Raw genomic sequence first — 23,891 nt, 5'->3', positions numbered from 1 at the left:
GAAGATTCTCAAAGTACTTGTAGCACGGAATCTACCTAATTTTCTTTAGGGTAATATTTATCAATGTATAGAAGAAAAACCAAGTTAACTATGGAAGTACTAAACATGAGTTAAGTTGGTCCCAAAAATTCGTCAAATTAAATTTAAAATAGTGGTTGAAAAGTGCGTTTTAAAACAGCTTAAAGAACTTTTAAAAAAAGTGATATTATCGTTGTTTTTTCAATAAGATCACAGTTTATATAAGTTTTTAATACACCTGGAAATACCACAACAAACGGTAAGTTGCAATATTCTTATTTTAAATACAATATTTCGACAAAATAAAAAATGTATATTTTTTCCTTTCTTTTTGGGGAAAATTGGGACGTATGTAGGGTAATTTGGAACGAGACTGGAAAAATTAGGGACGAGAAAACACAAAATTGGAACGCCAAAAGACAAAATAGGGATGGCTTGTTAGGGTTGTCACTGATATCTTATAATAGATTTTTTAGCCTATACTATCACTTAATTGCGTGATGTAAAGAAGGTTAATGTGTTTATCAGTTAGTTTATGTAAGTATTATAGGTAAAAGAAAAGTATATATAAGTACTTTTTTTTCGCGACATTTACCTTGTAATATCTGCCCGGTCGTATGTTCTTTATAGCAATAAAAAAAATTAAAAGTTAAAAGAACTCAAATGAATCAAAACTTTTGTTATTTCAGAATCTATTCACGCATCGAATCATGATTTTGTTAACATTCACAACGAACACACACAAATAAAAACAGGCCTCAGATTTTAAATGTAACATTAATTAAAAATCCGAGATATCCAATTATGAGTGAGTGAATTAATTGAGTTTAGTTATTTCGCTTAGAAATAATTTCTTTTATTTTTGTTATTATTGGCAGTAATCAGATAAAGCTGTTTTTTTATCTTATTCACCTGATATTTTACTCTTGCTCAAAGATTATTTTGAAAATGTTGATTAAATAAAATTGTATTATTGCATTTCCAGTCCTTTTGTTTTCTATTTTTTATTCTATTTTATGATTTTGTTTCAGAGTTGTGATTTTTAAGGAAATTAAATAATAATTTTCTAAAATATAACATGCACATACTTTTTTTGATCATTGTATTGTTGATTATCATTCATGTCACATCGCTTCGGAATAGAAACCAGCTTAATTTACACTATGTTGTGTATTGTGCTTAAATTATGGATTGTATTCATCATTTCGGTCCATATAAATTATTATATGGCACCTACCTATATATCGCAGTACTGCGAGTTGACAAACCTTACAAATATCCCAATTTAACCCTTAACCGTGTCAATTTACCCCGGACGCTGGGTAAATTGGGACGGCCATTATTTTACCGATTATTTCTTTAAAATGAATAATTAAAATAATGTAACGGTTTTTATCACCTAGGTACGTTCAAGACTCAACTTATTTATTTGGTTGAGCAGTGACTATTTAATTGGAACTATTTTAAAATTCAATCTGAAGGTCGATTTTGTCCCTATTTACCCCATTGTACGGTACGTTTTATTTATATTTTTATTTAGGGACTCCGTTTTTATTAAAGTTTTGTTATTTTTATTTAATAGAGTTTCATTAGTTTCATCGGTTTTTCGATACAGAACTGATCGATTACGGAGTTACCGACAACTGTCAAAAGTACAACACCCAATGGGGACTCGCGAGTGCGGTGCACATTTGAAAACTCACGCAGTTACCTTTTTTGTTCGACGAGGGAAGTGTGTTCGTCTTTTGCCGCGCGCAAATATATACGAACGAATCATAAATTAAAATATAATAAATTCTCGATTAATGTATACGGTGTGTAAGTGACAAAGAAGTGTGTTAATAAGTGTACCATGATTTAGTGCAATTCAAAAGTAGTAGTAATTATTCTTCCGATAAAATGAATGGTAAACTGCATAGTGAAACCGGCGCTTTCTCATCTGACGACATGCGTGCCGAAATATTAAACCCTTTTGTCCATAAATTGGAATTGGACAACACATACGATAAGATAAAGGTGTGTGTATACTAGAAAGACATTCTCTTACATTGCATAACAAACAAGTGAAAGTTAAATTAATAAAAATGCCAAATGTAGTTACTGTTTGGAACTGCGACGTTCAGTGCGCATGCTATAATGCACACTGAGAACTAACAATACGATAATTTTAAAAACAATATTTTATTGCGAATTACAAGGAAATAATCGATTTGATTGAAAAAAATTGTTGACAATTATTGGTCATTTAGTCAGACACTTGTGCCAAAAATACAATGTTAAATCGAATTATTATTATCTTCAGACGACCTTGCAGACCTTGCAACCTTCAGCGTGTGAAATACAGAAAATAACCATAATTAATGTACTATGTTTTTTGAATGTACATTTTACATTTGTGCATTGATTGACACTAATAATATTTTTTAATCAAGAATTGTTAACGTAGTTGATTACGGCTTAACTGTAATTGATGTTAAGAGAAACTTGTCAATGGAAATAAATATAAATTTTTAAGTACGTATGTATGTGAGTGGAGAAATGCATACTCGGAATGAATCGTAATTATTACATATTACGTGCTGTGGTCAATTTTAGTTCACATAAAAATTTTAGTTACCGGGAAATCGATTTATTTCATTTTTTATTCGTTTTAATTATTATAAAAAATTATAATTTCAATTCCTCTTTCGACTATAGGAATTTCAAAATTGGGTCATTATCCTTATCATTGTGTTGGATTCGTAACAATTATGCTAATTCTGTTTTTATGCTTTATCATACATATTTTAATGTGTGACTTTTTGTCTATTGTTTTCATCTCATCACTGTTGGTAGTAAAAATGGAAATCTAAATTTTCGATGCGTTATTTAAATGATTGTGGAGATTGACCTTCCAACATTTGACATATCTGTCACTATTATTTAAAGTTAATAAATCTCTTGGGGAGTTCCCCGTAAAACAATCTCTAGTCGCATCTTGACAACAAGCTGAAGTAGATTTTGCGCTTAAGATAACTTGCTGAAATACAAAGCGTAAAAGTATTTTGTAGTAGCGTAGTATTTTGGTATTTTGCTGCCATCCCCCTACACAAAAAGGGCTCCACAAAGAAATGCGAACATTACCGCACTATTTCCCTCATGCCCCACGCTAGTAAGATCATGCTTCAGATTTTGAACAAGAGATTGGCTGCCTAGATAGATAGACAGATTCCTCCGGAACAGTCAGGATTTGTGCAAGGAAAAGGAACACGAGAACAGATACTGAACGTACGCCTACTCATTGAAAAATGTCGCTAATTCAATAAACCTCTTGTGTTGTGCTTTATAGATTAAGCCAAAGCATTTGACTGCGTAAAATGGAATTCCATGTTCAGGATGATGTCGAAAATGGGCGTGCCATCACACCTTGTCTTCCTTGTCCAGAGGCTGTACCTTGACGGGTCGAGCTTTGTGAAATTGGATGAATCACAATCTGAAACATTCCATACAGAACGAGCGGTCCGTCAGGGATGCATACTTTCCCCGAAGCTGTTTAACCTCTACGGCGAGTATATTCTGATGAAGGCGCTTGATGTCTGGGACGGTAGCGTTACGGTGGGCGGTACGAAGATCACGAACCTAAGATATGCCGACGATACAACAATCCTTGCAACCAGCGAGTCCGAGATGGCTGCGATCTTGGAGCGAATAGAGAGAGAGTGAGCCTTGAATTTGGCCTGCACATAAACCGCTCTAAGACCAAAGTGACGACGGTGGACAGAGCTCAAGTTTTAAATCCTTCAAATGCGCTCAAGGATTATGAGAAAGTGGAGGAATTTATATACTTGGGGTCGCTGATCTCTAACAGTGGTAACTGCGAGAAAGAAATCGGACGGCGTATCGGGATGGCTAAAAGTGACTATGACTAGCCTCGATAAAATCTGGAAAGACCGTAATATTTGCCGAGTAACTAAGATGCGTTTGGTTCGTACGTTGGTCTTCTCTATCTTCCTGTACGGGGTGGAGACTTAGTGTCTCAGGAAAAAGGAACCCAAAAAGATCGATGCCTTTGAAATGTATTGCTGGAGAAAGCTGCTACGCATTCCTTGGACAGCTATGAGAACCAATGTCTCATCCTCGAAGAGCTGAAGGTCACCAAGCGCCTGCTGACTACGTGCCAGGGAAGGATCCGGAGTTTCTTTGGGCACATAATGCGATCCCCATTGCACAGCCTGGAGAAGCTCATCATTCTCGGACAAAAGAAGGGGAAGCGCGCTAGAGGAAGAGCGCCAGCTAGATGGGTGGACCAACTCAAGGAGGTGACTGGAGGCCAAATACAGGGAGCGGTACATATGGCGCAGAACCGGATCGAGTGGAGAAGATTGACATACAGTCACGATCCTCAGCACTGAGGGAACGACCAGAAAGAAAAATCGTGGACGCACATTTGACACACATCAAAATATTCTGAGCTGAGTCTAAAGCTGATGGCACTTTTTTTAATACCTTACTCTACAAGACATATATTTCACATATCGGTATTGTCATTCTATGTTCCAAATCGACAATCATTACTTAAATTTTCCAGCATGGATGTTTGGATACTATTATTAAGCACATGTGGGATTACTAAATATTTTGAACACAAATTACATCCCAGTAAAACATATACAATATTTATATCTATACTTAATAATATTATAAAGCTGAAGAGTTTGTTTGTTTGAACGCGCTAATCTCAGGAGCTACTGGTCCGATAGCCCATTCATCGGGGAAGGCTATAGGCTATATAACATCACGCTAAGACCAATGCAAGCGGAGCACCAATAAAGAATGTTTCAAAATCGGAGTTTTAATCCCTTTTGAGAGTTGTTACTGTGTGCGCTGCGAAAACGGTTGAAGTTTCACAATGACAGAATTGTTCCCCGTTAAAAGATCTAAAAAAAAGTCCGCAGCAGCATATGTCTATATATTAAGGTTGGCTCACTATAACGTTTTTTATGTTAAGCAAATTTGTTCTAAAATAAAGCAAGCATTATTTGTGAACTATTCCACGCGGACGAAGTCGTGGGCTTTTAAAAGCTAGTAGTACAATATAATGCGCTAGGATAGTGAAGCCAGATTTTAACGGCCAAGAATTTATATATTATGAAAAAAATATTAAAAAATATAGGGGATATAATAAAATAATATAACCTAGTGTTAATTGCGTGCTTGACCTCCCGTTTCTTAGTATACAATTTTTCGTACACCCTACTTTTTCTAATTTATGTGGTCAGAAAGAAGCTTTCTCTCCCATGCCATTCAATTGGAATCGTTTGTCATATTAAGTACCTAGAAGTCATGCATACAAGCAATTTCTCTACTTTTAGCATATCACTTCTTTCATGTCCGTCCACATCCGAGTTCAATATTTCACGCACTACTGTTAATTGCCGACAGTTTTCAAAAGAAAATAATAAACGGTAAAAGTAGAGTTTTTTGATGCCATAAAATACTTTGATTCCATCAACGTGATGGCTCTTTAACATGGAATACAATAATAATTATCGTTGCTACCTTTTTTTCCTAAAAAATTTTCAATTATAATTTTCGGTGTTCACAATGTACACATTTTTAAAGTGCAGTATTTATCTGCGTATAGAAAATAGCTAGCGTATAGTAGAAATTTAAGTAGCTAGAACTCGAATATATTAGTTTCATAAATGTCAGAAGATCATTAGGCCTTAGTTTAACTGAACTTTATTAAAAAACCTAAGCTATTTGAATAGTACTCATAATCAAAATGCATTCGTTAAATGAAGCAATATCAATCAGTTTATCCCAAGATTGAAGATTTTCTGGATAGTTATGCGTTCTTTTGCTAGCCTTAAACTTAATATAACATGTATCTATATATTGTTACAGACGGCAATTTTCACAGTCATTTTATTACCGTTTCGAGTGATAGTCATATGCTATCTGATCGTGACAGCATGGTTCCTAGCATGCATCGGCCTCTATGGACTCAGCGAGGAGGATTTAAGACGGAAGCCCATGACTGGATGGAGAAGGTGAGCCTCAAATAATAGTATTGTCATTAATGATTTTTTCATTTTGCTTCATAAGTCGATTGCAAAATGGTGCCTTATACCATTATACATATTATAGTTTAGATGTTTTTTTTTGGTTATTGTACTTAACGAGACATAATCATGTTTGAATTAAGCTTTGGATTATTCTGGCACAAGGCTACCCAATTAATTTAGGAGGTTGGTTATCGTGACGATTTGAGGTCAACTGCATCTACCGTACATACATAAACGTAATAGTAATGCTTTTGACACATAGATTAACACTTATAGAATCAGTAGATTAGAATAAATTAGATAGATTAACACTATTAATTTTAGAAACAAATCTGAATTCAACATTAAAATTAAGTCGGAAAAATGAAATGGCCCATAGTGAAAACGTCTTTTCCACGTTGAACTATTAAGTAAACGATAATGATAATTTTGAAACTGCTGAAGCTTTTTAAAACTTACAACAAAACAAGTTAGGGACACCTGGGAATTCGTCAATAATCAAACGCAGATTGTTATCAATATGTGTGGGTACCCGTTATTAAGTTAATAAATTTACGTGTGTGAATTTATTATGGGTTTTTATAAACAACCATCTTAAAAATAGCATAATAACACTTTTGAAGAAGGCAAATCGTCCACAGGACGTAACAGCAAGACAGAAAATGGCCATCTTTCAAAGGTTCATTTATTTAGTGAATACCCAGCAAAATTAAGCCCACTCGACATTTTTAAATGTTACGAAATTAGATCAAACAAAAGTATGTTATGATAATCTTAAATAATGATATCACAATGATATAACCTTGAATGAAAATTCAGTAAATCCAAAAAAGGTATATTTCCTTTCCATTATTTCTATTAAAAACATCTACTAATCCAACGATACGCTCCTAATGATTTACTAGTCTGAGAATTGCTCAAGACCTACTTATTAAAACAATCTATTGTTTCCAACATCAGTCTCATTTTTTTTTACCAAACTAACTCGCACAGTTCGAGACTACAAAACAACTGCTGGCCGTGAAGGTTTTTATCAACTTGTAAAGTATTATACCAAGTTTCATGTTTCGTTTTAATACTGGCATTTGAATTGGTTGGGTCTTTAAAATTATTACTAAATTTAACTGAAGATTAATTGTTACACGGTGCAGTGATAGCTTTTTATTGGTCGAAATAATAGGCCGAGTGGCTTACGGCAAACTTGGTCTTCAAGGTCAAATCTTCTGTAAATTAGTGAAGATCAATTGAAGATTCGAGTAACTATTTAAGACTGATGAGGTTAAACTTTCAATTGAATTGTATTTCCATAGTGGCTGTTCCAGTTATTGTGATGCCTTCGTTCTATTGTCAATAACGGGCGCAATTTTTATTTTTTTATTGCTTAGATGAGTAGACGAGCTCACAGCCCACCTGGTGCTAAGTGGTTACTGGAGCCCATAGACATTTACAACGTAAATGCGCCACCCTCTATGAGATATAAGTTGTAAGGTCTCAGTATAGTTACAACGGCTGCCCCACCTTTCAAGCCGAAACGCATTACTGCTTCACAGCAGAAATAGGCGGGGTGGTGGTACCTACCCGTGCGGACTCACATGAGGTCCTACCACCAAATTCAAAAAGTTTTTCTTCCGTTTGGCTGCTACAGATTTCTAACGTATATTCTTGGACTATCAGTTTGCATAGTTCTTTGGTATTTCCCTCCTCCTTCTATTTCTATCCCGAAACGATGATGTGTTTTAATTTTAGTGGAAGGTCGCTATAATTCTCATGGAGACTACAGCCTGATACCTGAAGGAGGGTATCAGCATTTTCACTGTGTAGCCTTTTTTGGTTAAGGATATGTTTTGCGCTGGTGGTAGCGGTGATTCAACACTAATAAAATAAACCTAAAGAAGAGAGCTATGTAAGGAGCTCGTGACTTATGAAATTCCTAGATCTGTTTATCTATTTTGCGTTCTTGCTCTATGGGCCAATATGTCTACAGATCAATCTAATTCAATTAAAAATATCTTAGCGAGTGGTGTGAAAGCATAGTTTTTTGTCTTGTGCTATCCGTCAATTCTGGCAATTATCCATGGTAGCAACGTTAATAATCGCAATTCTTCATAATTTATTTAGTATCATTATTGCTGATACATAACATCACTAGTTACTTTTCCATACCAGGGTCTATTGCGATTCCACCAAGTAAATTCCGTAACCTTGTAGTTTACTTGCCAGTTAATACAATAAAACTTAGAATAAAAACTACACACATCTTCTCTAGTATTTAGGAAGATATATTATAGTGTTCCCAATAAATAAATAAAATATATATAGCATTTCGCCTAAACCTCCGATACCTCGCAAGAAAAATCTTGCGCCTGCTAAATATGGTTTCAGTTTTTTTAAATGCTATGAGTGATGTAGTCTTGATCTTTTTCTATCTTAAAAAAACTTTACTAACTTTTATTTTTGGTATCTTAACCTTGAAGTTTCATACAGTAGCGTTCGATTGACTTGATCGTAAAATAAAGAAACGTAAAAGTTAAGCTCATTAGTGCATGAAAAGTAATTATCAACGGGATGAGATTTCAAATGAAATTGTAAAATACATCAATCGTTCTGCAACCGTTCCGACCTTGATTGAAATTAAATGAAGGTTATTCTATTCATTTGTGGAGTTGTTTATGATTGAGATCGATTTTGTTAGCGGTTAATACCGGTTTTATTATTAGGGTTTCTAATGCTTAATAAACAAGTGTTTGTTTTGTTTTTGTCATTAGCTCATGCTCTTAGTAGGTACCTACATAACTAAAACTATAAATATTTTTTATGTTTGGTACCGACGCTAATTGTTGCACATTTTTGTAGTTTTTTTCCAATGTACTGTTAATTAAATTAAACATATGTAGGTTCACTCTTTTTTCCGTATGATGAATGTGTCCGTAATTGCGAGACAATGTGCCTAAGTTTTCAAAATATTGAGGTCATGAGGTCAATTTTGATGAAAGGAAGCTTATTATGAGAAATAAATAAAGATTATTGTGATGTGCACAAAAAACAGTACCGGTGAACCGTATATAGGCGCATTAAATTGAAACACCTATGTACCGCTTCTTTATTATGATTTCTTGGCACGGATTTTTGAGTTTATAGTGTATATGTGTTTGGTATGCTTTATTACTCCTTGTTGACAGACTTTTGAGAGGTTTTACGACTAAGGGAAGATCTTCCAACGACCGAGTGATATTGCTCGGTAGACCGACGGTCCGAATGTTGCTTTCGGAACTTTTGTTTAAGTAAGCTTATCTTGAAAATGTCGTAAGCGAGATTCAAATATCTGTTAAATTTATTGTGTTTTGTCCACCACACAATTATAGGTATACTCGTTCGATATTACACGGGCTATAGCCACAATCTTCAAAGTCATCGAAATTTATACTAGTAAAGCAGTGGTAGAAGAAAATTAATATAAAACACAACAATATTTTAAATGCGCGCTCTTTTGTAGACGATATAAAAATGCAGATGAAGCTTTCATATTGAAAATCATTGACATAATTTGACATCTGTAATTCGAAGAGTACAAATAGATTTTTTTAAAACGCGAAACCGAGTAACGTGTTCAATAATTACGATTAAAATAGCTAAAGAAAGGTCAGTGCTGCCAACGAATAAAAAATGAGGACGCTTTTTTTATTTAAAAAAAAAATGGAAGCGCGCGAATACGCTGACTCACTCGGTTTTCATTATTCAACAATAAATGTTGCACTTTCAATTATTCGATCTAATACATCCCGGTATCGATTACAAATCGTAATTATTAAGCCGATGATAGTGCTTGGAACGGTTACTTTGGATGTTTGTGTTTGTGAAATAAATACGTTGCGCGTTCGTGGCGTAGCGGTATCAAGGTATGTCTATTCTTGAAAAGTAAATATCTGAAGTAATTATATCTAATTCTGAGTATCGAGTTATAGGTTGGACATAGCTCGATTTTACACCGATACGTCCAGGTGAACGTATATATGAGTCGTCTATTATCAAAGGTGGCAATCTGAGCATTTGGACAAAAAAATGTTATTGATATGTCAATACAGATTGATTTGAATATAATCGTCTCCTTCAAAGAATACGGTTCAAACCCTGCATTAAATGAAGGTTAATACTTAACCTGTTATTTATCTAAGATGCCGATCAGAAGAGTTTTGTGACTGCCAATGGAATACAAAGTCAATAATTCGTTTTTCTGATTTACCAATAATTGTCCAAAAGTCACATTGCCGGCCTTGATAATAGTCGACTCAATTATATTGTTTGTAAGCGTCGCTAATATAAATTTCATTGCACCTACCGCTATTTACTCTGCACTACCTTTGGTTGACTGGTAGGGAATGCCTTAGGCATTAAATCCGTCCATGTAAATTTTATATGAAGTGTAGTAAATTAATAAATATATATCGTTTATGTATGGTATCGGTTATGTAACGTACAATGCGTGTGTGAATTGTTGATTGTTACCAAGAACTTTTTTCAATCTTGAAAAATTATAAAATTCTCATAACGCAATGTTACCACACCCAAGTTGGTAGGTCCAGCTTTGATAAATTAGTAAGAATATGTAAACGGTGAGACTTCTCTTTAATGTAAACAAAAAATAATGGCGATGGATAAAAAAAATACTATTCTTGATGTGTTTGCATTGTGTTCTTCTTTGTTATGTAGTAAACAAATCAATATCTGACAGATAGCAAAACATCTCTTTTTAAAACATGACTAATCAAGACATATATCTATCGCCTTTGCAAATAAATCCGTCCATTGTACAGAGTACATCTATATGTATTACAATAAAACATACTCTATTGTTTTGTCATACAAAGTGTAATTAGTAATACGCAAATTAATAGCGCTTTGAGCCAAACTATAATTGCGTAATACATTTAAGTAGATGAGAATCTTACGAACTAGTCATGCAAGTATATGATGTTAATGGGTATGTACTTTCTAAATTGCTTTCTTCAAATAAGGATAGTTCTTTACGGTAGGCGGCAGCGAGAGAGAAAAAAAAGATACAATCGTTGGGCTCTTTCATTACGTGATTTATATCATTAACGCAATTTTAGTTTCTAAATCGTTTTTTTATGTTGTACTGGTTGTAGAGAGGTTTAGTAGCGAGGAAACGGACTCAGAATGCTAATGTAACTGTCTAATGGATGTGTCTACATGTAACATCAACTAATTTTGTATTTGGACTAGAGCCGTTAGGAGCTACGAGATAGAGGCTAGATGCCTGTGGGGTGAAATTTTCAAGGGTGGCAAAACTTGGAGCGTATATTTTTTTTACTTTAGAAATAAAGCTTTGGGAAGTGTGATCGCATTAATAATTATTTAACAAATAGTATGGAGTACAATAAATTTGCATATTTTAGGCGCGAAGTATTTTAAGGTATGCATTAATTGCTCTCGACAAAAACGTTATCGTTTTTTCACTCACTATTTTCACGGTGCCCCATGGCGGTACAAAGGTAAGTTCTGCCATGTCTTCAGCCGTGGACATTGTACTTACTACTACATAATGAAAATTCCTATAATCTATATATTAATACGTGAAGCAAAAACTTTGTATCCCTTTTTACGACAATTGCGCGGACGGAGGAGTATGAAATTATCCACACTTATAGAGAATATAGAGAAGAAGTGCACAAAGCTAATAGTTTTTTTAAATAATGCATAAAAGATACATTAAATCAATAAAGAAAACATTACACACATTACATACCAGGTATTTGACGCACACACGCATGCATACTATTTATTGTCAAACTTTTGTTCTTGACGTCTGTGGTCAAATTGAGAATAGATTAAATATTGTTTGTCTTTATTAATATTTTTTTATAGTGTACCCTTGGCGATTATAGAAGTATAAAATACAATCATAATAGTTTACAAACTTACAATTCCAATTAATTATAGTCGAATTTAGACTACCGCGGGACCTCTAGTATACTCTAAACCATGTACATATTTATATTTTAAAGTAAATTTAGCACTATGTATGGAAATGGTAGTGCAAGGTAGAGGGGGAAGAGGTCGACCGAAGAAGACATAGAATGGCGGAATGACGATATGAGAGAGAGGAGTTAGGGTTGAGGTGACGGCTGATAGAAGAGAATGGAAAAGAAATTAGCTGTGCCGACCCCGCCTAGTGGGATAAGGCGGAGAAAAAGAAGAGACATTAGCACTATTCCAAGCGCCATTCATTAATCGTGTAGCATCGTAACTCATGTGACGTGTTACATTTGATTACGTTATAATTACTGCGTCACACCGGCTAGTACTGAATAATGATTGCGGACTCTAAATTGTTTAAGTACATGTAGTTCTAGTTATAACATTAATGGGCTTCTTTTTAAAGTAATTAATAAGAATAATAAACATTTATTCCAAACATAAATTAGGTAAAAAAAATAAAAAAAAGAATAAGAAAAGATAAGAGGCTTGGAAACGGTTATCGGCTCAGCAATATCTAACAGTAACGAAACAATGCGGCGCTGATCTTCCGCCGGCACCTGCGGAGTGACGCGCACACCATCATCTGACCGACCAATCGTTATGTACTTGACTTTGAGTTTAGCAAATTATTACTTTCTCTTTAAAATTTGAGTTTTTATATGTGACGGTGGAGATAAATAAGATGTTTGCGATAGATTTTTATAATCACAATCGCGTTTGAGACTGTTCAGTCGTTGCTTTGTCGCTAGTTGCTATGAGGCTATGCCAACCTTCGACTGTAAAAAATTTAGACTACAAACAAATAATACCAAAAAAATTGTTTTATGTAACACAGGATAAAACTATCGTATCACAAACACACAGCCTAAAATTTAAAATTTGTATCTAAAGTGAGAATTACTTTCGTTATTTTGGTACAATGTAAAAGATGATATAAACAAAACCTAGGAGAGGTTTTTGTGTTAATTCACGAATGTCCCGTCTGGTTCATTTACTGAATTTATATCCGCTATAACCGGTTTGGCTGGTAAACGTTTAGCGATCAATTACAGTCGTGGTTACAAGTTGAGGAAACTAAAAATGATGGTTAGATTTTTGTAATTGTTTATTCACGGCCATTGGTACCTCGAACTTTTAGTTTGTATGCAATGTATATCTATAGTTCTGTTTCTTCGATTGGGGGAATACAAATGTTTAAACCGTATAACTCTTGACGGTCCAGTCAAAATTCCACAAGCATTGGTTGCAAATTAAAAAAATGTACATTTTAATTTTGTTTATGGGGGTAGAAGTAAGAAGCATCATCTCAGTGTAAAAGTGTCCGCTGAAAGAGAGTCAATTAAAATGGCGCCATAGTAGCAACTGGAAAGATTTTATAAACAACGCCATAGATTACCACACTTCACTTCAATCCAGCACACTTACTTTTTTTAAAACTGCTTTATTCATAACTAGCTGACCCGGCAGGTTTCGTAGTGCCTCAATAGATAAATAAAATACCCTTTTGTATAAACTAAACTTACAAACAAAAGGAATCCATCCCACGGGGACACATCAAAACAAAATTGTTATTTTTATTTAATTCCAAGCATTTTCATATTTATTTACCTTTTAAACCTTCTCTGGACTTCCACAAATAATTCAAGACCAAAATTTGCCAAATCGGTCCAGCCGTTCTCGAGTTTCAGCGAGACTAACGAACAGCAATTCATTTTTATATATATAGATAATATAATATCATATCCACTTCCTACACAAGCGCTATTTCAGTTATTCTTCCAACAATAACTAGCTGTTTACAAATGGACATTCTTTCATTTTGTCCCCTACACAAGGTGTTGCTTCTTAATTCTACCCTCTTTCATTTTGGTAAATTGTCTGTCATTAGATATGACGTTTAACCAAATGCTTACCTTTTTAAATTGCACGTTAGATGTGGAGTGAGGTTAATTTAAAGTTTTATTCAATTAGTCGGCGACAATAAACTGAGCCCTTTTACAAATATTTATTTGACATTTAATTTTGACAATTGACTTTTTGGCCGCTATTGGGTTGATCGCAAGTGATGAAGTAGAAATATCTGTCAACTGGTTGCGTCTGTGTCGTAATACGATCGCACAGGCGTGGTGTTGCTTAGCCACAGCTCTTACTTTGGCCGTAATTAGCAACGGCTTCACAATCGCAAGGCATAGGTAACAACAGGACTGGCCCGTGGCTGCAGATCGGGTAACCGCAAATTGTATTTGCTTCGTAACCCGTAATTTTGTTAGGCAAGATAATATATATACAATATAATATATGTAGCTTATCATTAATTTTGGACTTGGTTATTATAATTTTTTTCTAATCAACAAGTACCGACCCCAGCTAGTGGGATAAGGCGGAGACAAAGAGAAGAACAAGAAGTACACAAAGGGAATTTTGTAATGGAGACATTGAATGCCTACTAATAATTGTAGACGAGTGCGCTTTAGACTATCCCATAAAAATTACATATGTTAATATATTATATTATTATTACTAACATACATTTTCTCAACAGCAAGCTTCGTTTCTCGATCCTCTCCCTCATGCGACTGGTGGTGGTAGCCGCCGGCTTCCACCGCGTCAGGATCTTGGGTCGCCAGCACCAGGCGGGCAGCTCCCGGGAGGCCCCGGTCGTGGTCATGGCCCCGCATTCCAGTTTCTTCGACGCGATCGCCATTGTCTGCCTCGGGGCTCCCAGCGTGGTAGCGAAGGCGGACACAGCTCGTATACCGTTCATTGGACGTAGGTCACAAGCCACGATAGCGTTTGTTTGGTTAATGTCAATGTTAATGGAAACATAATTCAGAGTTCCTGCCTTTGATTTGTCCTCCTAAATTTGACTCATTAAAAAAACGCTTCATATCAATACAGTGTATAAAAAGTACATTTCTGTCCATTTGGGTTATCTACAACGCGGCACGTCAAACAATTAAGGATTTAATGACGAACGAAATAAGAAACCTTTTGTTGTAGTCGTTCTAAAAACATACGTCCTTCTAACTTACAACTTCAAGCGGCTGTAAATGTTTTTTTTTTTAAATATCCACAATAATTTACTGCGTAACGCGAATTAGTACTTTGCTAATGGTACAGTTGAATATTACGTCGGCTGTTTTAAAAGAGAAAGTTCCATGCGATCGTTGTAATGGTGGGTTTCTAAAAAACCATAACCGTATTGGCTGAATTAATTCGTTTTATATATTACTTACAGACAAAAAAAAACGGTTATTGAAAAGTAAAAATAATAAATTCAAGAATAACCTGCAAAAGTAGGTCAATCTTAATGCGTTATATCGGAGTTTTATAAGACTGTTACAAGTGTTATTCTTAATCGTTTGAAATCGTTAAAATTATCGATACCCTTTTTTAAATCGAATATCTTATATTATGTAGTCGGGTAGCGTTTTTATCTGCAAATTGGTAGCAGTCGGTACTATAGCAGTGTTTCTTTTTCGGCGTGTTTTGTTTTTTTATCAAACGTTCGATGGGCTTAAATTATCTTTCAATATCCGCTTATACCTACGTTAAGTGTTTTATTAATTATAAATCGTTACTGTTTCATAATAATTTTATAGTTGTGATTTTTTTTAATTGTTTGGTGGACGAGCCCACCTGGGGTTTAGTGGTTACTAGACCCCGTAGACATCTACAACGTAAATGCCGCCACCTACCCTGAGATATAAGTTCTAAGGTCTCAGTATAGTTACAACGGCTACCCCACCCTTTCAACTGAATCACTTCACGGCAGAATAGGCAGACAAATTTTAATAAACGGGTAGGAAACCCTTTATTCGTACGCAACTAGAACCTTGACCTTGTCTTAAGGCGGGCAGATCTAATATCGTTTTGTCAATGGGCCACGATTCACGTAACCAATCAGGACGGGTCGTGACTAGTCTGTTGATCTATTGAGAATAACGCGTTGCCATGGCAACGGTTTCAATAATAAACAAAAAAAAAGTTTTATCAATATATAAAAAAAAAATCACCCTTTACGTATCCGACTAAGAGTTTGTTTTGATTTGACTAACCGTATTTATTTTTAAGTGATCGGTGCATCTCTTTTTCATTGCATTCCTAATTCATCTTCCAAGATGGCAAAATGTGCTATGTTTATTTTTAAACCCTCTTGCTTTCGATCATAATATCTTCAGATTCTTTGCTTCGCTGTTTTGATCGCCTCTTTAGTAAGAATATTAGGTGGACGGCCAGATCTTCTGTTGCAGACAGAGAACGTTTTATTATTATACTTATCAGTAGCGTGCTAGGCGAACATTCAACTAAACCAAGCGAATGATGCCTTAAAAAAATGCGTTTGGCTGTATCCATACTTATGTACGTACAGTGTCTAATAAAATGTATCACGCGATTTTAGTTAATGAGCCGATTATAATGCCATACAAATAAGTAACAATAATTGGCGCGAAAATGAATAATTCATACGAGAATGACAGGCTCTAAATTTAAATGTAACGTTATTGATTTTTGTTGTAACAGTATATTTATGACTAGATTGTGTAGTCGCAGAGCCGCGCCGTTTCGTTTTAATCGCCGTTTAACCTTATATACTTAGATTTTAACTCGACCTTGGTTTAGCGGCATTCAGCGCACAATTTTCGTACGATAGCACAGTAAACAATATTACAACGATTTTCGTAAACTTCCGCGTCAACTAGTTCTCGAATAAGGTTAAATATATTTAGTCTTATGTCATGAAATTTGCTCCAAAGCGCATGCAAACGTTTAAATCGATTTCCGGTTAGGTGAATTCCGATTTTGGATTTCGCGATGAAACGCTGACGTGACGCTTGCCGACTTCTATACTAATAGTATAAAGAGGAAAGATTTGTTTGTTTGTTTGTATTGAATAGGCTCCGAAACTACTGAACCGATTTGAAAAATTCTTTCACTACTTGGAAGCTACACTATTCCCGAATGACATAGGCTATAATCATTTTTGAAAAAAATTTGGGTTCCTTACTAAAACTCGAATAATGTAACCCAAGGTGTAAAAAAAATACCTAAAATATTCTTTACATCGCGTGCCCTGCGATAACTATTGATGATAGAATAAAATAATGTACTAGGACTTTGTAGAACATATTATTATCTACAAAAGTGTCGCGACAGCATAATAATATGTCTAACTATTATAGTTATTTATTTAATAAAATAAAACAACGTCAGATATCGTTGAGATTATTGTTAAAGACCCGAGCGGAGCCGGAGCGGCCCGCTAGTAATTAATACTTTGACACTCCCAATGTCACGAATATATGTATATCTTTATATAGATAATTGTACTGTACGTGTCTATGTCACTGAACTCCTCCTAACCGACAGGACCGATTTTAATGATTTTTTGTGGATGTTCCAGTGAATTTGAAAATATTTTTTTTTCATAAAATAAGTTTGATATGTTCGGATGTAGGACAAGAACAACGTCTGTCAGGTCCGCTAGTATGTATGTTTTTTAAACTAACTTTTATCACAAGTCTCTCTTTTGGTTTTCTTGTATTTCAGTCATAAAGTTGCAATTTATTTATCAATCAAAGCATCGAGTTACATAGGCTAATTGTCTAAACGTTATTTTCCTGTCCCTTGAGAGGAGGATTATTCAATATCAAAATTAGCCGTATGTCCTTTTATACATTCTCGCATACGCGTTTGCAAAACTTAATGATGATAATTTGATTGGTTAAGACGTGAAAGCGTAATAAACAAACAAACTTACTTTCACATTTGTAATAGTAGACATGTTCTACGGCTTCATCCGCGCCTTAACACCATCGCCCAAAACACGTCATTTCGGAACCTCCCGATACATTAACAGTGCTTTTAGGTACCACAAGCACCGGTCACTGTTCTCGTCGAACCCGTCGCTTGCGACGAAGTGCTCCGCGAGTAAACCAGATAAAGCCCACTGAGTTTCTCGCCGGATCTTCTCGGTGGGTCGCGTTTCCGATCCGGTGGTAGATTCTACGAAGCACTGTTCTTGCTAGGGCTAGTGTTAGCAACGTCGTCAGGTTTGAGCCCCGTGAGCTCACCTAGTCGTTCTGTGAATGTAGTATAGTAACCCCTCGAGGATACTAGAATAGGTAGGAAAAAAACCTTCAAGTAGTAATAACGAATTAAACGTGCATTTTCCCACCAGCGGGGATACTGTCGTATTTTGTTAGAGCGGTTATACCAAGTATTGATTATGTCATGTACTACGAAAAAAAGTATAAGGTTATAAACAAATCTACCACTCCATTTTAGCGTGTCGATAAAAATAATACAAACTTGAACATTGAAAAATCAGCATAAATTAGTCTAGATTAAGTATAATTTCATAAATTTAAATAAAATTTATCTATCTTATGTAACCTCATTTTCGTGATTAAAGAGAATTTAGCACTTATTTGACTACGAGAAATAGCTTCTCGAGTATCGGTGAAACTAACGAAATTAAAATATTTAAAGACGAGGAACAATAAAACTTATATGTAAATAAAGTACATATTACGTAATTCAATTTTAATTTAAAATGTGGAAAAAATATATACCTATATTTGACTCCAAACAAACGTTTCCGTGGCCGCCGTTTCAGATTGTTTTCATTGTTTGTTGACGTTAGCTGTTGTTTGCTGTTGTTTGAATTTGTTTGCTGTTGTTCGTATTTGTTCTTGGTTGTTTGTTTTGTTTTTGAATGGAATTTATTCAAACGGTATGCAAAGGCTCGGTGCCACTTAGTATGTGAAACCTTGAGTTTTTAACATTACGTCTATTTTAAGTTTTTTTTTATGTAGAGTACAGTAATCATTTCTTTGATTGATTAAGTAGGTCGCTTGAGATTGGTGTTCCGAAACACATGCGCGGCAACTGGCTTGTGTACCGTTAGATTGGTTATACTGCATTTCAATAATTTTGGTTATTTAACACGTTGACTGCCATAGATTCATCCGCGAAGCAGCTGCTTTCTAGCTGTTAGGTCTCCTTCGGAGGCGCTCGGGCGGCTGTTAGCTAATCCCACCCCTCCTGGCTGAGCGTTTGCTCGCCCACCTGTCTTGGTGAAACTGGAAAGGCCTCCGGGCCACCAGTAAACATTCAATCATAAAAAAGGTCAACGGTGCCCTATGTAGCGCTCTGTAGTAATTATGTTAATTTTTGTTACTAAGCGCCTGGATTACCTAACTTCACCTTCTTTTGTTTGTTAAAGAATGTTTTAGTCTTTTAGGTCGCTTAGAAATAGATTCATTCTCAGTATCAGATTCGTCTTTCTCAGACTCTATTAGATATTCCGGCACCTTAGTAACAAAAAACTTACTTACTTAATTACCTTAATTACTTCTTTCATTTCGCCACGTAGGGAACCGGTGACCTACACGGCAGTCAACGTGTTAACTTGTGATTGCTCGGTACTGATTGCATTCTTATTTCCATTGGAGGTTTTTCTTTGTTTTTTTTTGAAGTCGCACTTCTTTCTTTCAGCACCAGACTAGAATTGGGTTGTAAATTTAAACATCGAATGTTATGTTGTTTTATATTTTATTTTTATTTTAGCGCCTTCTTGTGCTCGCTAGTGTAAAATTAGATTTGCATATATGTATGTATATATGTAATTATGAATATTTCTATGTAACTTCTTGGTTAATAAAACACAGGTGAGTGTAAACTAAAATTTAATTTAAACATTACTGACAGTTTTTTTTTTCTTCAGAAATAGCTAATCAAATTACATAATTATTATATATTTTCAATATAAAAAGAGCGAGAGAGACGGCATGCTAATATCTGATATATTCACACGACTTCATTTTACATTAGCTGAACATGTTATTTCTAGGGTTTCTATTGAAAGACGTACAATAGGAAAACATCGAGTTAAACATAGGAGGTAAGAGAAAAATGTGACAAGCAAACCCGACGAATAGTTCTAGCGCTACGACAAATAGTTCATACACTTGTAACGCTAATGATATGTATATATATATATATAAATATTAGTCAGTCATGCACGGAAGTAAATGCGTCGGAGCTGATGTCTGAGTCAAGAGCTCTTGACACACTGTCTCAAGTGTTGTTCTCATTTTGAGGAATGATGATATGAAATGGGGCATCACAATTAAAGTCAAACGTGATAGGTTTCACTACATAGTATAAAACAAAGTCGATTTCTCTGTCCTTATATGTGTCTGTCCCTATGTATGCTTAAATCTTTAAAACTACGCAACGGATTTTGATGCGGTTTTTTTAATAGATAGAGTAATTGAAGAGGAAGGTTTATATATCATCATCATAATAACATCCATAAAATAGTGGAGATATCAATAATAAATTACAGTTTCCGAAGCGAAGCGAGGGCGGGTCGCTAGTATTATTATAAAATGCTCATCAAAACAATTAAGACGCTTACAAATTGAGGTCTTGGCGATGGGAAAGCCGTTGGTGCTATTCCTGCTATATTGTCCATTGGTGACTTTGACGTTTGTGCACCGGTCACCGTCCTCGTCGAACACGTCGATGGCAACGAAGAGTTCGACGAGCGACCTAACTTATAGACACAGCCTACTGAATTTCTCGCTGGATCTTCGCAGTGGGTCGTGATTCCGAATCGATGGTAGATTTTGCGAAGCTCTGCTCTTGCTAGGACTATAGTACTTGCAAATTCTCTCTGGTTGTAGCTGGAATAGCCCCTTAGCAACCAGCGCATAGGTAAAGAAAAAAAATTATGTTATGATTTCGATCCTAAAAACTGGTTTAAACCAGTTGATGATCCGTGATATAGCTATATCAAAATATCTGGACATTTCTCAACACCGCTAGTTTTTTATCTTCTTTATATTCAAGGTCCAATTGAAGAAACCTGGCAGGAGCAACTTGGATGTCTGCACGCGTTTGACCACCACCCTGTTTATTTCTACCGTAACGCGGTAATGTGATTTGGTTTAATGGGTTGGGCAAGCAAACTCATCTGTCAAGGCGGGTGGCAGCATTCACGTTGTTGATATCCATGGGCTCTGGTACTCACTTAACATCAGCTATAAAAAACGTTATCCGGACGCAACTCTCCGTGAGGCACTCAATCAATTTTATTGGGTACCAGACCACGTTAATATTGACGGCTCTCTGTAAGCCATCACTCATTCCGACCCAACGATAACCAATTATAAAAAAAAGAACACCCATAAAACTGATTTTAACTAAAACATGACTTGTGCGTTCACGATTTTTTCAACCGAACTGATGCGTGTAAAGGAACGTGATTCGTTGCTGTGTAACTGGTGTTTAGTGCGTCACGTGTTGATGTAAAAAAAAAAAACGATAATAGTCTAATTTAATGATGAGAGGGAACGAAAATTTGTAGTTTAGTCAACGAACGACATGTTTTCTGAACGCGTCGTGTCGGCTTAGACACTCCTGCTCATCCAATTGGTGTTGTAAAAGACGATATTAATCATAAAATTGACAGTAGCTTTTTTTTCCTACCTATGCTAGTAACCTAGTATACTAGATTCGCAAATTAGTAGGTGAGCTCACGGGGCTCTAACCTGACTTGGCAGTAGCGTTATCTTATACGTACTATCAGAAAACTATTTACGCATCTTCTGGTGGTGCGTTACAGCTTCAAACCATCACCTTAGGTATTTGTAACAATGGATTTCGACCTCTAAAATTAAGACGTTTATGAGTCCCGGTAACCCGAAAGAGCACGTTTATCAAACTGAACCATGAAATAATTGAAAATAATATTTATTACGAAAAATACAATACAATAATGTATACACATATGAGTCGTCTATTATCAAAGGTGGCAATCTGTGCATTTGGACATAATTTTTTTATTGATATGTCAATACAGATTGATTTGAATATAATCGTCTCCTTCAAAGAATACGGTTCAAAACTGCATTAAATAAAGGTTAATACTTAACCTGTTATTTATCTAAGATGTCGTTCAGAACAGTTTTGTGACTGCCAATGGAATACAAAGTCAATAATTCGTTTTTCTGATTTACCAATAATTATCCAAAAGTCACTACAAAAAAAAATACGTCTTCAATATAATAAAATGAGAATATCATCAATGTAGTCGTAGTCAATCAAATATCCATTATTAAGGATAACTCAAAAACAGATCAGATTTTGATAAAATCTAATTGGAACATGAGAAGTATCAGCTTATAATAAAAAAAGGAACAATCATCAAAATTAGCTCACCCAGAAAAGTGATTTGATAAATTCCTCCTTTTTTCGAAGTTGGTTAATTATAATCTTTGAGTCCTTTCGGCTCAAGGTGTATGTCGGCCGGTGACCGTTATAGCTCATTAACAAGCGTCAATAATTTCACTTTCAAAGAAACCAAACAGGCGTTAACATATAAAATATTTTAATTGAAAATAAATATTCAAAAAACTAGTTTCTATTTATCTGACCCTGACCTAGGTAAGTAATCGTGAGTGATACGCTTTGGCGCGCATGGGAGACCAGATGCTAGAAAGAACTTGGGAGAAGGTAGGTAGGAGAGGATTCTAATCTACCGGATGTGTTGAGATAATCTAGGAGCCGTAGCTAGAGGTGGCCGCAGTAGCCGAACTGACAAATGTCTAACTTAACTTAAATACAGTTAACGTTCATTAAAAATGTGGCATTGTTATATAAAGCAAACCATAGACGCAGCCCACTGAGTTTCTCTTCCGAACGTTTGTATTGACAGCCCTAAAGCTTGGAAACAGGTAATGGACAAGAAAGGCACTTAATTGTTTTCTCTGTGCCTTTATTATAGGGAGTGTTCTGAGGAATTGAAATGATTCAGTCGTTTTCAATTTACGTCATAGCGCCATTTGCCCCTCAGAACAGAGTTCATCCATACTACTTGGAATCAATATATTCATCTGCCCTCCGTTTCCAAATTCCATTTTTGGCTCGTACCATCTGGATTGGCGTATAAGCTTTCTCCAGGATCTGGACTGGCGTTACGTACTGTCCGTGAGTATCGTTGACTAAACCCAGTCTGGCGGGCCGAACGCTCATTTGTCTTCAAAGTAAAAAAATGTATAACAACAGTGGTACATATCACTGTCAGCGCGATGTTTTTAATCGAATAATTATTCAAATGAGCGTTACGTTATTTTGATTATATAACTTAATACAATCTAGGTGGGCTGTGAGCTCGTCCACTCATATAAGCAATAAAAAAAAAAAAAAAATTGTAACAACGTTCATTACTTATTTAAACGAGATTTTTTTGCTTCTTCATGTGAGGGCGAAGTCCCAACTGTATAAGCTTCCCACTTATAAACTTTCCACTTCGCTGTCCCAGACTTCAAAACGGAACGCTTGGTCATTAGATACGTATATTGTTATTTCATCTTCTTGCTCTCATCCCATATGTAATGGGGTGTAGTATGTCCTCTATTTAAATTAAGGCCTGTCATATGCCATCACCTACGCCTTTTTCTCGCATATCCTCTTTCATGCAGTCCATCCAAGTCTTTTTGGGATGCCTCTCATACTACAGTCTGATTTCTTATACAGTTTTTTAGGCACACTCCACATATTTTGTTATTCATCATAATGAATCTATGGTATTAATTAGGGACCACAGATTCATAATACATGTCTCCGTAAATGTGTTTACCGCTCACGGCATTAATAATGCATTAACATCATTGATTTTAAGGTTAGTGCTTAAAATAGCTTGATCGTATGCTAGTGAAAGTTAATAAAAAGTATAAAGTGAATATGGCGCTTACCTTCCGATGCTTAGTGGTTACAGGGTACCACAGAAATCATTACATGTATGCCGCTACACATCTT

General features: G+C 35.4%; 1 protein-coding gene across 2 annotated transcripts in view; it reads left to right on the top strand.

Moving 5' to 3' along the window:
• Positions 1-1,712: 1,712 nt before the first annotated feature.
• The window catches only part of LPCAT (lysophosphatidylcholine acyltransferase), a 38,046-nt gene continuing 15,867 nt past the window's right edge, over positions 1,713-23,891 (top strand). Inside the window, exons 1-3 of one of the 2 annotated variants that reach the window (XM_028173317.2) lie at positions 1,714-2,034; positions 5,905-6,050; positions 14,605-14,831. In XM_028173317.2, the coding sequence (XP_028029118.1) occupies positions 1,918-2,034; positions 5,905-6,050; positions 14,605-14,831 (490 nt within the window). In that variant the 5' untranslated portion in view covers positions 1,714-1,917. Of the gene's footprint in view, positions 2,035-5,904; positions 6,051-14,604; positions 14,832-23,891 lie in introns of both variants that reach the window. The other variant, XM_028173318.2, reaches the window with a different exon arrangement.

This window comes from Bombyx mandarina, chromosome 11 (genome assembly GCF_030267445.1).
Source record: "Bombyx mandarina strain Sakado chromosome 11, ASM3026744v2".
Lineage (NCBI taxonomy): Eukaryota > Metazoa > Arthropoda > Insecta > Lepidoptera > Bombycidae > Bombyx > Bombyx mandarina.
Note: the sequence above shows the minus strand (reverse complement) of the source record. Positions and strands in the feature narration are given on the sequence as shown.